Source organism: Lepus europaeus, chromosome 18 (genome assembly GCF_033115175.1).
Source record: "Lepus europaeus isolate LE1 chromosome 18, mLepTim1.pri, whole genome shotgun sequence".
NCBI lineage: Eukaryota > Metazoa > Chordata > Mammalia > Lagomorpha > Leporidae > Lepus > Lepus europaeus.
Genome location: NC_084844.1, coordinates 55374824 through 55391384, shown reverse-complemented (window position 1 = coordinate 55391384; position 16561 = coordinate 55374824). Strand labels below are relative to the sequence as shown.

General features: G+C 44.3%; 1 protein-coding gene across 1 annotated transcript in view; it reads right to left on the bottom strand.

Moving 5' to 3' along the window:
- Positions 1–16561, bottom strand: part of DNAH9 (dynein axonemal heavy chain 9) — a 359765-nt gene that overhangs the window by 123844 nt on the left and 219360 nt on the right. The window contains exons 45-48 of the mRNA XM_062215967.1: positions 14481–14604; positions 3190–3332; positions 2708–2869; positions 2264–2497 (exon numbers count right to left, since the gene is read on the bottom strand). Of these exons, the coding sequence (XP_062071951.1) occupies positions 2264–2497; positions 2708–2869; positions 3190–3332; positions 14481–14604 (663 nt within the window). The remainder of the gene's footprint in view (positions 1–2263; positions 2498–2707; positions 2870–3189; positions 3333–14480; positions 14605–16561) is intronic.

The following is a 16561-nucleotide window of genomic DNA, read 5'->3' as shown; positions in this document are numbered from 1 at the left end:
TAATCCTCCTCCTGCGGGGCCACCATCCCATATGGGCACCAGGTTCTAGTCCTGGCTGCTCCTCTTCCAGTGCAGCTCTCTGCTGTGGCCTGGGAAGGCAGTGGAGGATGGCCCAGGTGAATGGGCGCCTGCACCGGCATGGGAGACCAGGAGGAAGCACCTGGCTCCTGGTTTTGGATCAGCGCAGCACGCCGGCCGTAGCGGCCATTTGTGGGGGGAACCAACGGAAGGAAGACCTTTCTCTCTGTCTCTCTCTCTCACTGTCTAACTCTACCTGTAAAATAAGTTAAAAAAAAAAAAAACAACAGAATTAGGAAAAGAATAGTATCTAGAAGATGAAGAAAGAGCACAACTCTGGAAACCATCCATTGCCAGACCTAGAAAAACAGAGCAGGAGCTGTTTGGAATTATCAGTAGAATACTTCCTGTGATATTGTTTCAGAAAAGCAGGCTTAAATAAAACAGCAACAGGATGTGTTGAAAAGGGAAAAGGAAGAGATGAGGAAGGGTTTTTAGGAAATTAAAAATGTAGTAGCATAATTGAAGTCTTCATTGCAAGCATAAGAAGTAGAAGCAATATCACATGCGATTAAATTAGTATTGCTGGGATAAAGTTGAAAGGCTTTCCTAGAATGTAGAGAGAAACGCCAAAGGGATGAAAACAATGAGTGAGAACAGTGAGATACAGGGCACAGGGAATCCACACAATTCACCAAAGTTCTTAGAGAGGCCAGGCTAGATGAACAAAACCATGTAACAGAAATGTTGCCTGAGCAGAAGAGAGACTGTGCATAGATTGCAAGGGCTCGCTGTACTGCACTAAATTAAATACCTTACTTACATTACATCTCTGCATCAAGAAACTCAAGTGGGGAGAAGAGGTGAGTTAGAAGAAGGAAATTCAGTAGAGCGATTCCGAAAGTAAAATTCTGAGAAAACTAAATGACTTAGACATATACAGATACATGTGATGTCCAAGTGTTATTCTTGAAGTTTCACCACCTTAACAAGAGGCTGGCTCTGCTGCAGGAAATGGAGATGAGAAAGAGGCCTGTTGAGGGATCAGCAATTCTTGATGGGCATGAGAAGGGACAGAACAGGTGCTAAAGTTATCTCCAGTTCTCAAGGGGAGAATAGCAAATTGATTAAAGACTAAACAGAACAAGGTAATAAGGACAAAACCTTCCTAGGAACCTAGAAACATATGAGGAAATGCACCAAACAACATAGGATTTGTTTCAGAAATGAGATTCCAATGGCTCTTCGACAGATAACACAGTAAGGACAAAAGAAATAAAAAGAAAATCGTCATAACGCTACATCCATTGCTCTCCACTGTTTGTTTCTTTTGGTTCTGAGGATGAAGGTGCTATAGTTTGGATGTGGTTTGTCTCTCAAAGATTCATGTGTTAAAATCTTGGTCCCCAGTGTGGCTGCGGTGAGTGGTGGTGAGACCTTTAAGAGGTGGGGCCTAGTGGAAGGTGATTTGGTCATGGGGGCTCCCCTCTCATGAATGGATTAATACAGTCTCACAGAAGTGGATCCAGTCTCCAGAGACTGGGTTAGTTCCCGTGAGAATGGGTTGGCATTGGTGAGCCTGGCACCTCCCCTGAATCCCTCTCCTGCACCTGCTGCTCACCTCTTGCAATGCAGTTCTACCACTGGGATAGCATCTGCCCATGGGGTTCTCACCCTCAGCAGAGCTGAGCAGATGCCAGAGCTGTGCTCTTGAACCTCCAACACTGTGAGCCACATAAGCTCTTTTCCTTATAAAATATTCATCTCTGGGCATTTTGTTAGAGCCTCAGAAAACAGACTAAGACCAAGTGAAAGTGAAGTGACGTGGAGAGGGGAGGAGAGGAGAGGAGAGGAGAGGAGAGGAGAGGAGAGGAGAGGAAAGGGGAGGAGAGGAGAGGAGAGGAGAGGAGAGGAGAGGAAAGGGGAGGAGAGGAAAGGAGAGGAGAGGAGAGGAGAGGAGAGGGGAGGAGAGGAGAGGAGAGGAGGGGAGGGGAGGAAAAGGAGGAGATTGCAAGGAGAAAAAGAGAGGGGAGGTGCTATGGAGGATTCCAGCGTCATTGAGAGGAGCAGACTAGACCCAAGGCTGAGGACCTGTGCCTCTGCTGGGGGAGCTTGACCTTAACTTTTCGTGCTTCCCGAAGACCTGGAGGGGCCCTTGGAAAACCATTTGTGTTTTCACATCGATTGTGATCGCTCCGCTGCCGGTCTAAGTCCCCTGCAGGCAGGCGAGGAGGATGGTACTCACCTGGGCGGAGGTGCTGTGGAGCTTCAGCAGCCCGTTTTCAAGCCGCTCCATTTTGGACTTGAGCTCTTTTCCATTCCTACGCAACAAGCTCTGGTAGAGTCGGATGAACTCCAGGAAGGATTTGGGGGTTGTGTAGTTGTAACGCTGCTCATTGTTCAGATAGGACTGGGACCTCCTGTTGACACTTGTATGGACAAAGGCCATGAATTTGCTAATTGACTGCTTGACAGGAGGCTAAAAAGGGAAGAGAGCAGGAAATAGAGAGATCGGCTCACCACCCATAGTACAGACAGCTGCCCATCCCACTCGGGGCTTCAGCACATTGAAAGTTGTGTTCGGCCACTCTATGCAAGGCTGAATTCTACCGCTGACATTCTAGGCATGGGATTCCTTGTGCCCTGAGGTGGAGAGGCCCTTGCTGATGCCCCCTTTTCTCTCTCTCACCTCAATGCTCTCTGTGTTCTGCAAGAAGCGGAGGCTGACAGACTCCAATGCCTGCTGAGGCCACTCGTGGAACCAGTCGATGGCTGTGCAGTTCACAATGGCCGGGAACTTCCTGCTGCGGACCCTCAGCTTGTCCCCCACAGGCGAGAAACAGAGGGTCACCTGAGAAGTCAGGGGGGCAGAGACAACCAAAAGGCATCAGGGGAATACCTGGAGAGGCAGACATGCCTGTGGGGTTTTGATCTCCCGGAAAATGTTGATGCACATCTAACTGAGACAAGCGTGCTGGGATTTCGTGGAACAGAAGGGAGGCTAGTTCTCATCGAGCAGATAAGAAGGTTCTCAGGCTTAGAAGAGTACTGCTTGCTCACCACCCACTCCCAAGACAACCAATAAGCACAGCGGTGCTCAAGATAGCAGCAGAAGCTGCCACGATCCACCTGTGGTCCCTGCACACCCTGACCGGGTCAATCCTTCTTTACCTTCAGCTGTCGTCGGACCCTGTCTATAAAGAACTTCCAGCAGTTCTCCCTGTTGTCAACCAGACCGTGGCTCTTGACTTCATTTCTCACATTGTTTATGATGCTTTCAACTTCATCATCAGAGTAAAGATCTGGGATCTCTCCTGGGAAAAGACAGAGCACAAGCGCAGCTTTGTCATTCCAGTGAACGATGCAATCAGATACTAGGGATGATGTTACCATGGGACACAGGGTCCTTGCTTTTTTTAAAATATTTATTTGAAAGGCAGAGTTACAAAGAGAGAGAGAGGGACACACACACAGACAGACAGAGACATCTTGCACCCACTGGTTACTTCCCAAATGGTTGCAGTGGCTGGAGCTGGGCATGTCTGAAGCCACGAACCAGGAGGTTCTCCCAAGTCTTCCACTTGGGTGCGGGGGCCCAGGTACTTGTGCCATTTTCTGCTGCTTTCCCAGGCACATTAACAGGGAGCTGGATCAGAAGTGAAGCAGCCAGGACTTGAATTGGTGCCCATATAGGATGCCGATGTCATAGGCAGTGGCTTTACCTGCTATGCCACAACGCTGGCCCCAGGATCCTTGCTTTTACATTATGATCCACTTGTCCTTCTGATGAAAATTGATATCGTACATACTCCAAAACCAGGACAGGAAAGTGAATACATGAATGAATGAAACAGGATGAAGGCAACTATGGAGTAGCCAGTTTTTGTTTTTGTTTTTTGTTTGTTTGTTTTTTAGAACAAGAGACTTAAATTGTCTTTTCTTCTTTTGCTTAAAACATTTATTTGATAGCTACTATATTTTTGAGCCTTGAGGAAATTTTGTTCCCAAGAAGCTTGATATTTAGCAGAAGATATAAAACAGTTCTAAAATAGCTGCTAGACCACAGTTGAAAAGAGCCAGGAGAAAGATACAGAAAGGTCCATATACGTTACAAGAATGAATTATTGCTTTGAGCAAGAAAAGAAGTGCAGAGAGCAGGGACAGCTTCATGGAATTTAGTATGTGATAAGTATGACACCTTAAGTTAGTGGGGGAAAGATGAACAATTAGATAAACGATAATAGGAAAACTGGGATTGGAAAAAAATTATACTTGGATTCTTCTTAACATTGTATACTAGAATAAATCCCAAATAGATCAACAATTTAACTATAAAAACTTGCAAAATTTTTTTCTATACAACAAGGAAACACTCTCATAACCTTTGAATGTATAAAAACTTCCTAATCATAATTCCATCAATGTACTTTTAAAGCAAGATAAGTTAAGGTATAAAAATTAATAAGTTGGACTGCATAAAACCAAAAACAATACATGGCTAGTGTCCTTATGATGTGAAAAAATTCTCAACAAATAAAAGAAAATATCATAATTTAATAGAAAGATGGGGTGAAGGGTATGAAAAGGGAGTTCAGGACAGGAGCTAAAAATATCTCTTGATAATTAATGAATAAGTGATAATTAATGAGTAAGTGATTCAGATAATTAAATAATAACATAAAATACTATTAGATCACTGGAAGAAAATAAATTCCAAGTGGATTAAAGGCATAAATATGAAAAGTAAGCAGTAATAATTAAAAACATAAAATACAGTGATTATTTTTATGGCATTGGGATAAGACAAAATTTCTGTGATAGAAAAAAATAATTTAAAAAGCACAAATAATAAAAGACTGTAAACTTCTACATTAAAACTAAATTGGCATGAAAAAAGCCAGATAAAGATTTCAAAAAGGTATTTACAACTCATATAACGAACTAAGGGCTCACATCCAAAATATACTAACAACTCCTGCAAATCCGTAAGAAAAAGACAGAGACTTCCTGACAGAATAACTACTGAGTACTTGAAATATGCTCAATGTCACCAGCACAAAAGGGAGGGAAAGCCACGAGATTTCATTCTCATTGGCAAAAATTAATATGTTAGATAGACCAACTGTTAGTGAGGATAAGAGCAAACAGGTTTTCATGCAATACTGTCAGCTACTCAATTTGTATGGCTGCTGTGGAGAGCCAGTTTGGCAGTAAAATAAAGTCGGGATGCATGTACCAGACAACCTAGGAGTCTTAGTTGGGGACAACTATTGGAAAAGAAACTCTTGTACCTGCAGGACGAAAGTTTCTGTTTTGCATGGGTGTTTGAGTGTGTTCTGCATGTCCAGAATATTTTGTAAAGAAATACAGAAAACTCTACAGAGAATAATGTAAATGGATGATGGGAATGTCAACACCGTAGATTTTATTGTTCTAAGGATTTTGTCTGGGAATAGGTTGCCATTTCAAGCCAAAGATAATATATTGTAAAAGAACCCCTCAAAGAATCTTCAGTGAAGCGAGTAGTTTTTTTTTTTTTTTTTTTTTTTTGATAGGCAGAGTGGATAGTGAGAGAGAGAGAGACAGAGAGAAAGGTCTTCCTTTTTGCCGTTGGTTCATCCTCCAATGGCCGCTGCGGCTGGCGCATCTCGCTGATCTGATGGCAGGAGCCAGGTGCTTCTCCTGGTCTCCCATGCGGGTGCAGGGCCCAAGCACTTGGGCCATCCTCCACTGCCTTCCCGGGCCATAGCAGAGAGCTGGCCTGGAAGAGGGGCAACCGGGATAGAATCTGGCGCCCCGACCGGGACTAGAACCCGGTGTGCCGGTGCCACAAGGCGGAGGATTAGCCTGTTAAGCCACGGCGCCAGTGCCAAAGATAATATAAAATATATTTTATTTATTTACTTGAAAGGCAGTCAGGAACCCAAGTACTTGAGCCATCATTTGCTGCCTCCTAACGTTCACATTAACAGTAAACTGGATCAGCAGCAGAGCCAGGACTCAAACCCAGGGACTCTGATATGGGATGCAGGCATCCCCAGAAGTCTTAACTGCTCTGCCAAATGCCTGTCCTTTAAGTAAAAAAATACTTTTTAAAAAACTTTATGCAGGTGAGAAGAAGGAGAGTTGGAAATTGAAAGAAGAAATGCAATTGAGCAAAATTCTGAAATAGGTTACAGGGGGTGATCTAAATGATATACTACGAGAATCATACCAAGGTAGTCACACACGCTGTGATCTATATGATGTACTACGAGATTCATACTAAGTTTTCTTAGTGAAAGAAATGAGACAGAGGAAGGTAAACATGAAGGAAGCAGGGTATCGCTAAAGCATGATGACCCTGGGTCTGATGTAAAGGTGAATTTGGCCTCCTCTTTAAACTTCATGGGCCGGCGCCGTGGCTCACTTGGCTAATCCTCCGCCTGCAGCGCCGGCATTTCACATGGGCACTCGGTTCTAGTCCTGGTTGCTCCTCTTCCAGTCCAGCTCTCTGGTGTGGGCCAGGAGGGCAGTGGAGGATGGCCCAAGTGCTTGGGCCCCTGCACCCGCATGGGAGATCAGGAGGAGGCACCTGGTTCCTGGCTTCGGATCTGCGTAGTTCTGGCCATAGCGGCCATTTGGGGGGTGAACCAATGGAAGGAAGACCTTTCTCTCTGTCTCTCTCTCACTGTCTAACTCTGTCAAATAAAAAAAAATTAAACTTCACTGCACTCACAGGCTTTTACCTCTCCCATTGCCAACATAGAAATATCAGCATCAAATCCTCATTGGGGACACCCTACTTCCTTTGCAGACCTGGGTGAGCTCCTCAAAGTGGATGGTTTGGCAAGGTGTCTGTAAGTAATTAGAGTGCTAGGATCCTATCAGTCACTGAGACCACTACACTTACTTGAGTTACTGCATTTTGAAGAAACTCTTGCCAACTCTCCAATATATTCCGGCCATCATAGTTTGACAGCATTAACCCAACTGGGAGGCTAAGAAAGGTTTTATACTTATGCTAATTATCTCTAATCATTTAAAAGGTCAAAATAAGAAAAATGAATTATTAGGAAAGTGATCATTTACTTTATTTCCTTAATTGGATAAACTTGAATTAATTTCCATTCTTTAATATTTAATATGCATATAAAATATTTGGTATTGCAATTTGTTGAGATCAAGGTTTTACTAATGGAATAATGCATTTCAGCCTCTTTAAAATTTTTTTATTTATACATTTCCATTTTTATTTGAAAGGCAGACACACAGAGAGAGAGAGAGAGAGAGAGAGAGAGAGATCAATTTTCTATCTGCTCGTTTACTCTCTGATGCCTGCAACAGCCAGAGCTGGTCCAGGCCAAAGCCAAGAGCCTGGCACTCAATCTGAGTCTCTGGCTTGAGCCATCACCTGCTGCCTCCAACAGTATGCATTGGCAGGAGGCTGGATCAGAAGTGGAGTAGCCAGGACTTGGACCAGGCACTTTGTTACAGGATGTGGGTGTCCCAAGTAATGACTCAACCACTGTGCCACATGTGCAAACTTAAAATAAAATAAAATAAAATAAAATAAAATAAAAATAGAGGCCAGGGAAAACTAATAGGAAAATGATATTCACCATGTGCTAGGAGTTAAGAAGTTCAGTTTAAAAGAGAAGTGCTCCAGTGGAATTGGCATGAACCATATTCATTCAACTTCAGGGGCCGGCTGCCTGTAGATGTTCATATTGTTTTTTCTATGGCCTCCTTGATTATGTGCATTTCCTTTTCTGATAATATGTTGGAGCCACCTAGCGAGAACTGGGGTTGTCTTTGGTCTTGAGAAATTTGCAATAGAATTTACAATCGTCACCTTTCTCCTATCTGAATGTTGTAGGTTTTATGTCCTTTTGGTATTTTATATGTAAAATGCTGTTTATTGAGGAGGCAAACTGCAGCCTATGGGCTTCATTTGGCCATCTGCCTCTTTTTTATACGGTCCGCAAGCTAAAAATGGGTTTTATAATTTTTAATGACTGAAAAAAATTAAAATAATAGTAATACTTAACGGCATGTGAAAATTACATGAAATTCAAAGTTTATTGCCTGTAATAAAATTTTATTGGCTACAACCACACTCATTCGTTGAGATATTGTCTATGACAGTTTTCACACTATGATGACAGAGGTGAGTAGTTGTGACAATGTACCATCTGTTATGCCTGAAACATTTACCTGCTGAACCTTCATAGAAAATGTTTGCTGTCCTTGGTTTACGTGATACTCCCAGTGCAAAGATGTAGAAGGTGTCCAGGCCATTTACAGACTTTTCCCATGTTCATAGGATGGTGGTAAATGATGTAGGTAATCATGCTGAAAACAGGAAATTGAACTTCCGGTGTGTGTTGGAAGGGCCCACGTTGTGAAGTAAACACAGATGGAGGCTATTTAAATATCTGGAAAATTTCCTCCTCTGACTTAGAGCTGGGAAACCCTGTCTGCCTCTAAGTGTTTACAGGCTTTTCATGGTCATTAAAGTATTTGCAAGCCAGACTTACCTTCATCTGCTCTATATTAGTGGACTCGTGAGAGGCCACGACTGCCTTTGGGGAGAAGAAGAGTTTAACACGAATCAGTTAGCTGGAGCTTGGTGATAGAAGGTGGAGCTACAAACAAGGTAGCTTCACGCTTGTTTATGGGCTTGAAAGTTCTCAGCAATGTTTCTCTGGTCTCCTGGGAGAAAGACCAAGGGAGTGTAGTTGCTTTTTCAAGACCCGTGCCCACCTCATCCCACTTCTAGGAAACTTCCCAAAGCATATGCTCAATTGTAGTCCTATCTAGTATGTAAGATGGCACATCTCTATCAAGTTCAAAGAATACCTCCGGAAGGTCGATTAAGGGTCAGGATATGTGTTCAGTGCTGATGTGAAAAAAAGATGAAACAACACAGCCTTCGCAGAGGCTTCGGATTGTGTCAGTGTTGTCTTACCTCCTCAACTGGGTGGTAGGTATGGTGAGATGTCAACATTTGGTTCATTTTCAAAGGAAGGTGTTTAGTTGTGAGCAACTAGCGAGCATAACAGCTAGGTTACATGCACCTGAAAGTCCTTGGGCAAACGGGAGATTAGCGGCCAAAACAGCTGAAGCAAATGCAGGGGGAGATTGCAACCCTGTAGTTACTCCGCCAATGAGGAACCAGGGCTGGGGGCAGAGGGGCGGGACCTGCGTGCTAGGAACTAAATAGCTCGCTGTAAACCACCCTGGTGTGCTGGCCCATCAGGAGCTTGGCATTGCAAGTTTCACTTTCACTGCACTTGTCCATCCTTTGAGTGGACAAGAACCTTCCTTTTTTCTCCTTTATTTACTTCTTTTTTTTTTTTTTTCCTGTGTCTCTGGAAGATTTAATAACATAAACTTTACCAAAGAACAGAGAAGATACGGAATCAGAATTAGGGAGAAAAGTTGGTGGCAGCTGCTTATCTCTTGGGTATAGGTGGTGAGAGCGAGGTTAGCCCTGTGGGGAATCTAGAGAGACATGGAGTCTGGAGTAAATTGTATGGACATTGGCAATACAAGAAGAAAAGCAAAGGCCAATAACTCAAGCCTCTGTTTGCATTATCTTTTTGAGATTTCTGTTTTTGCAGCTGAGGGAACCAACCAGGTGCTGGATATATGTAGGGGCCAGATCCAGTAAGTGTATGAAGTATGTTCAAGAGGCCAGTGCAGGCCCAGGCATTTGGCACAGAGGTTGAGATGCTGCTTGGGACACCTACACCCCGTATCAGTGTACCTGGGTTCGAGTCTTGGCTCTACTTTCATTTCTAGCTTCCTGCTTGTGTGTACCTTGGGAGGCAGCAGATGATAGCCCAGGTGATTGGGTCCCTGCCACCCACATGGAGGACCTGGATTGAGTTCACACCTGTGCCAGTACTTTGGGAGTGAACCAGCAGATGGAAGATTTCTTTCTCTGCTTCTGTCTCTATCTCTTTCTGCCTTTCAAATAAATAAATGAACAACTTTTAAAAGGGGTCTAGTGCATGACTGATGGGTGCTTTTTTCCTCCTCAAACTCTGTGGTGTTTTTTTAAATACTTTTAGAGAAACTAGGCCAAAATTCAGTTTATGGTATAGCATAAATTGTTCACTAAGAAATCCAATTCCATGTGCTCACAGGAAAAAAAAAATCCAGTGCCAAGCCTGCTACAAATATTTCCAGACCCTGCCTTCTCATGTAACGCATTCACTATGCTAACATATCTTTACTCCTGGACATGATCCCAAAATACCCGAAAGATGAGGTTACTTTTTCATGTATACCAAGAGGAGATCTAGCACAAAGACAAAAAGGATACCCTGGTTTGGAGATGGAGAGGAATATGACTCTCTCTTCTAGAGAGGAGAACCCATTGGTTATAAAGTCTCCCCTAGACCAAGCACAAGCTGTGTGCTATTCATTTTTGAGCATGGTATTGGTCTGGCTGGAGCATGGGAGTTAATGAATGATGGTTATGAATATATGAATAAATGCAAGGTGATCTAGCATGTACCATAGTAAAGAAATCTTAACTTTGGAGTAAGACAATTAACTCCTTTGACAGATAAAAAGAAAATCCCAAGATCCCAAAGCAAAGCCAAGTATGAAATCTGTCAAGTAGGAGAGGAAGTGACATGATACCTGGAGCAGACTAGGCCTTCTTGACTGGCTAGTGCCAATGAGTCATGGTACTGCTGTAAAATGGGATTTCTAGAAGGCTGGAGAGCTAGCTGGAGGCAGAGGTGCTGCCCTGGGATGCCAGGGATGAATCTACTTTCTCCTTCTAGACTAGCCTTGCTGACGCTGAGTTTGGGTTGAGCACCAAAATAGCACAACTTTCTGCAAGAATTCCTTAAATACCTGGGTTTGATGCTCAGTGTACCTTCTTCAGAAATTATTGTGACAGATCCCTAAAGACATGCCAGAAACTGAACTTTTAAGCTCCAGCAAGGGCGTACTGTTTCTTGCAATTCCACCAACAATTGCATGACTTCCAATAAGGGTTCTGACAGTCAAGGGAAGGGGCGCAAAGATACGCTTCATCTGCTCCTGACCTGGGTGGCCACCCTGTTCTTACACAACTGTGTGTGTTGATCATTCAACCAGGAACTAAAGTTTTACAACTCAGTGTGTAGTGTTCCTGTCCATCTGTAACACTTGAGATGTAACTGGCATAAAGGAGGGTTCTGAAATGCTACAGTTGGTGTCAGAAGTGGGATTCATGAACCAAATTATCATCATGGTTTTTTGTTTTTTTGGAAATGGTGTAAGCAAAGGGGTGAAATAATGAACCAAATACATTTGAGAGGAAAGCAGACAGTGTAGCAGAAGTTCATTGGTTCACTGTGGGAGATGTTTCAGAAGAGAAGCTGCATCCATGGGATTCACTCAGTGTACATATCAAGCCTAGGAGAACCTGTAGGAATCTAAAATTGACTTAAAGGTGAGGAAGCCTGAAGTACAGTTTGCTGGTCTCTACTGTGTTACCTAGGGGAGGAGTAATGGCAAAATTGAAAAATCAGGAAGATAGTGAGTTTTCTAGGACTCCTACAGCCTTGATAAGATGGGCAGTCAGTTACTTCCTAGAAAGAAAATATTTATTTGATGTTGAAAATCAGAACTAATTCTCCCTGTCAGAATAGTTAATAAGAGTAAGTTTAGAAGAAAAAAAAGTATTAATCTTAACTGTATCTCCATTTTAACATGTACATACAAATCTTGCTTTTTTTTTTTTTTTTTTTTGTTACCTATATAGAAACCATAAAAAGGAATTGTGGGCCTGAAACCCTGTAACTCTGGAACAGGCTAATGGCATTAAGTTTTCACTGGGCAAGGCTTCAGAACTCATTTGCACTTGAAAAAAAATGTTGTCCTCTAAATGAAAAATTCAAGATATTTAATTGAGAAATAAAATTTCAATTGGTACAAGTGTAGCAACTCTGTGTCTGAGATGTTATTTTAGGAGTAGGTGACCTGGCTGGATTGGTACCAATTGAATACAGGCAACATGGCAACATGCCTAACATTTCCAAAGCCATAAGTCTTTGGGAGCAGTGTTACTCTCTTAGATAGTTTTTAAAAATTAAGCTTTAGGGTAACTTCCATGTGGGAGGGTAGTTGTCTCATTATTTAGTACAGTAATAAAAGGTGAGGAAATATTAGTAGGTTAAATACTAAGGTAGAAGGTGGTGAGATGTTAAAGAGACAGTATTTTGAAAAGGAAAATTTTGTTGTATTGGAGGAGAAAAGGTTTAAGAGTTCAGAAGCAAACTCTTGGAAATAGAGGTATGCTAGGGCAGGATGAGAAAGAAATGAGAATATGGGGGGCAGGTGTTTGGCACTGGTTAGGATGCCCATGTTCTCTATTGGAGTGTCTGGTTTGAATCCTGGCTCAGCTCACAATTCTAGCTTTCCTACTAATGCAGATCCTGGGAGGCAGCAGGTGATGGCTCAAGTGGTCAGGCCCTTACAACCTGGATTGAGTTCCCAGCTCCCAGCTTTGGGCCGGTCCAGTTCTCACTATTACAGACATTTGGGGAGTGAATCAGCAGATGGGAGCTCTTTAGCTCTCTTTGTCTGTGTCTCCCTGTATCTCTGCCTCTCAATTTAAAAAAAAAAAAAGAAATGAGAATGAGGGACCAGTGTAATGGTAAGAACCAAGATAGAAAGAACCTGGGACACAGGTCCTTATGGGAACAGACTGAAAGTTGCTCAGAGAACCTGCTGGTGCCTGGTCTGGACCCTGAACCAGTGGCTGTTCCTAGAGGTGACAGGAACATAGCATGGGGTGCAGTGCCACAAAACAGGAAGCAGACAATGACCAGTGAGGTTCCCAGGGATTGGCAGGATCCATCCTGAAATGTATTACTTGTCACATGGGGTGGATCATCAAGGGCACTTGTGATATGGTCCCTGAACTTCACAGACTAGAGTGTTCACTCAGAGCCAGTGGGTGGACAACGGACACATGAGCTTTTGAAGGGCAGGGAACCTGGAGGCAGGAACATCTGTGCATTGTCTTGTTTTCTTAGCCCCAGAGGAAGAGGTGGTTTTGCAGATGTTGCATTCGGGTGAAGAGCCAGGAAAGCATATTCCTGTTTAATTGGTATAAACACCCACACATTTATGTAAATACATAATTCAAGGACTTTATTCTCTTTTAAAAATTTTAACCTTGTTGAAAGATTTATTTTACTTATTTGAAAGGCAGAGTAACAGAGGGAGAGAGAGAGAGATGGCTACAACAGCCAGGGCTGGACCAAACTGAAGCCGGGAGCCTGGAACTCCATTTGGGTCTCCCATGTAGGTAGTAGGGGCCCAAGTACTTGCAACATCTTCTGTTGCTTTCCAAGGTACATTAGCAGGGACCTCAATTGGAAGTGGAGTAGCTGGGATTCCAAGCAGTGCTCAAGTGTTTCAGGCAGTGGCTTAACCTGCTCTGACACAACACTGACGCAATTTTTTAAAATTTATTTTTATTGTTTTAAAAATTATTTATTTTAAGGGCAGAGAGGGAGAAAGAGACACACAAATACACACACACAGAGTTTATTTCCTTATTTTGGAGATGTATGTGTGTACATGTATACATATACGTGTATAGTTTTCTGAGTGGTTAGGGCCATGAATTTCTATGTTATTAAGAACAGCGCTGTGATATAGCTCTCTGCTATGGCCTGGGAAAGCAGTTCCCAAGTCCTTGGGCCCCTGCACCCATGTGGGAGACTTGGAAGAAGTTTCAGGCTCCTGGCTTCAGGTCAGCCCAGCTCAGGCTGTTGTGGCCATTTGGGGAGTGAACCAGCAGATGGAAGACCTCTCTCTCTCTCTCTCTCTCTCTGTCTCTCTGCTTCTGCCTCTCTGTAACTTTGCTTTTCAAATAAATAAATAAATCTTAAAAAAAAAAAACAACAAAGTAACAAAGAATGAACTCTCCACTAAAATCCTATCTTACACAAATAGTGTCACAGAGCACATGACTTCCGTCAAGATACATAGGGACCAAGGAATACTTTGTGGAGAGAAGCTACATCTGGTCCTGCTTCTACTTTGCTCCCATAAGGCCTGAATCCTTGTTTAATTCAATTGTGACCTGATGTTGGCCTGTTGCATGTGCATGTTTTCCCTGTGCCTGGGTTATGTGCCTGGCCTCCTGCTGGGCTTAGACCACGCCTTCCAGAGGAAATCCCACCTCCATCAAACCTGCTCAAGACCTTTCTCTGGGCTCAGCAGATCACGAGGCCCCGAACCTGCTCTTCCTCCGAGAATCAGATCTGTGAGCCCCTAGATGCTTGTCTGTTTTACAAGGAAAGAGCCAGGTCAGCTGACCCAGCACCAGCCCCTTCAGTGTGTCCGTTTCCTCCCTCATGTCTATGACCTCATGCTTCTGACCTGGGACCCAGTGTCTGCCTTTGACTGACTTGTTCCACAGGAGATTGATTAGCGACGCTCAAGCGCGGGGAGTCCCTTACCAGATGCCAAGAGGTCGTTGATGAGCACAAGGAAGCGCTCATCGGCCACCTGGGCGTCAGTCATGAGAAACACTGTGCTCTGGTTCTTGACCCCTGCTTTCAGGCACAGGCTGGCCAGGTCCACCTGTGGGAACAATCAAAGCCAGAAATCTGAGAACAAGGTCTCCCCTCTCTCATAAGAGAGATCCCCAGCCTGCTCTTCAGGAAGGGAACCATTTTCTTATTTGCTTTAGTGAGAAATAAAGCAAGATGGCACTGGGGGTGCAGGCAGGAGTGCTGTCGTGCCCACAGGCAGGAACATACGCCTTGTTCCCAGGCCTCAGTGCCAGCACAGGGGGCAATGCAACAGTGCGTTGATGACCTTTCACTCATGCAGTCACAGTGGCTCCTGCACCAGCCTCTGGAGCTCCAGTTTTGTGCCAAGAGGGGATAGTTTTCCAAAGGGCAGAGCAGTCCCCTGTTCCTCCGTTCCTTCTAGCATCATACAAGTGAATGCGCTGCTCTGGAAGGTAAGTGATCGCTCTTGGCCTGGACAGAGGAGTCATGGGCTTGGGGCTACCAGCACGGGGGACAAATACATCTTATGGTAGCAATGTCTTTGTGTTCTCTTGACCAACTCTATTCAAACGCTATTGTTGAAAGTTACATTTTGGGGAACGAACACACACACACATATCTTACAGGTATGCACATGTATATACGTGATCACTGGTAGGTTATTATATCCATTCAAAACTGCAGGTGGGTGAAGTTTTGGGCTAGGATGACAAACCCCGTATCTATCCAGCTTAGTCAATTTTGCTTCTTCTGCTGTATACCCCAGCAGAAGCCCCATGCCTTGTTTTCTCTCTCTCTCACCACTCAGAGCTCATTCCTTAACAGCCTCAGATGGCAGAGCCTGCTTAGTTCCACATGACCCCTCCCCTTCAAAGAAAATAAACTTCCATTCAGATCAGTGTTCCTCACCTCATGCACGAGAGGAATGATCTAAGACAGTGTTTCTCCGTTCTCATTAGAATCATTTGGGGAGCCACTGATAACCCCCGAGGCCCAAGCCATTCCCCAGAGCAGTTAAATCGCAGCATCCAGGGTTGGGATGCAGGTGTCAGCATTACTCGAAAATCCCCAGTGATTCCAGTACACAGATAACGTCTTAGTATAGAACCGCTGTCTTGTATCATTCTGTAAACGTATAACTATGCACACACTGTCTTGTCTTTTCTGGGAGCGTTCAAGAAAGATGTAATGTGAACCCGACGTGTGACCTTGGATTCGGCCAATGTCACGCGAGGCTGAGCTGCAGCTGCAGAGCAGCAATGAGCATGTGCCTCTCCCGTCCTCGGCTCAGAGAGTAGGAGAGCAGGTGGGCAGGTCTGGCTCAGTGCTGGCTGGAGCTCTGTCAGGGGCAGCACGGGGCACATCCTGACCAAGAGTACTCCGTGGCTTTGTACTGTGACTCAGTTGTGGTCGTGGATAGAAGGGAGGGGGTTGGACAAGCTGACCTTTGAAGCTTGTATAGAATCCCTTTCCTCACTTTCCTGTGCGCGTAGCATGGCTCATAGTGCCTGCTCTCTGAAACCAGATGTCATTGAAGGTCCCAGCTACCAGTGGCTAACAAACCCATTTCTGAAAACGTGAATTTCTTAGGAATCTAGGGACAACCCTCAGAATTCTTCTGAAGTTTAACCAGAGCAACTAGTGACTTGTGTGTTAAATGTGCTACATGGTAGATACTTGAAAAATTTGTGGAAAAAATGGACTTAAAAGATAAGTTTATTGGGCCGGCGCCGTGGCTTAACAGGCTAATCCTCCACCTTGCGATGCCAGCACACCGGGTTCTAGTCCCGGTCGGGGCACCGATCCTGTCCCGGTTGCCCCTCTTCCAGGCCAACTCTCTGCTATGGCCCGGGAAGGCAGTGGAGCATGGCCCAAGTCCTTGGGCCCTGCACCCCATGGGAGAGAGACCAGGAGAAGCACCTGGCTCCTGGCTTCGGATCAGCATGATGTGCCAGCCGCAGCGGCCATTGGAGGGTGAACCAACAGCAAAAAGGAAGACTTTTCTCTCTGTCCCTCTCTCTCAC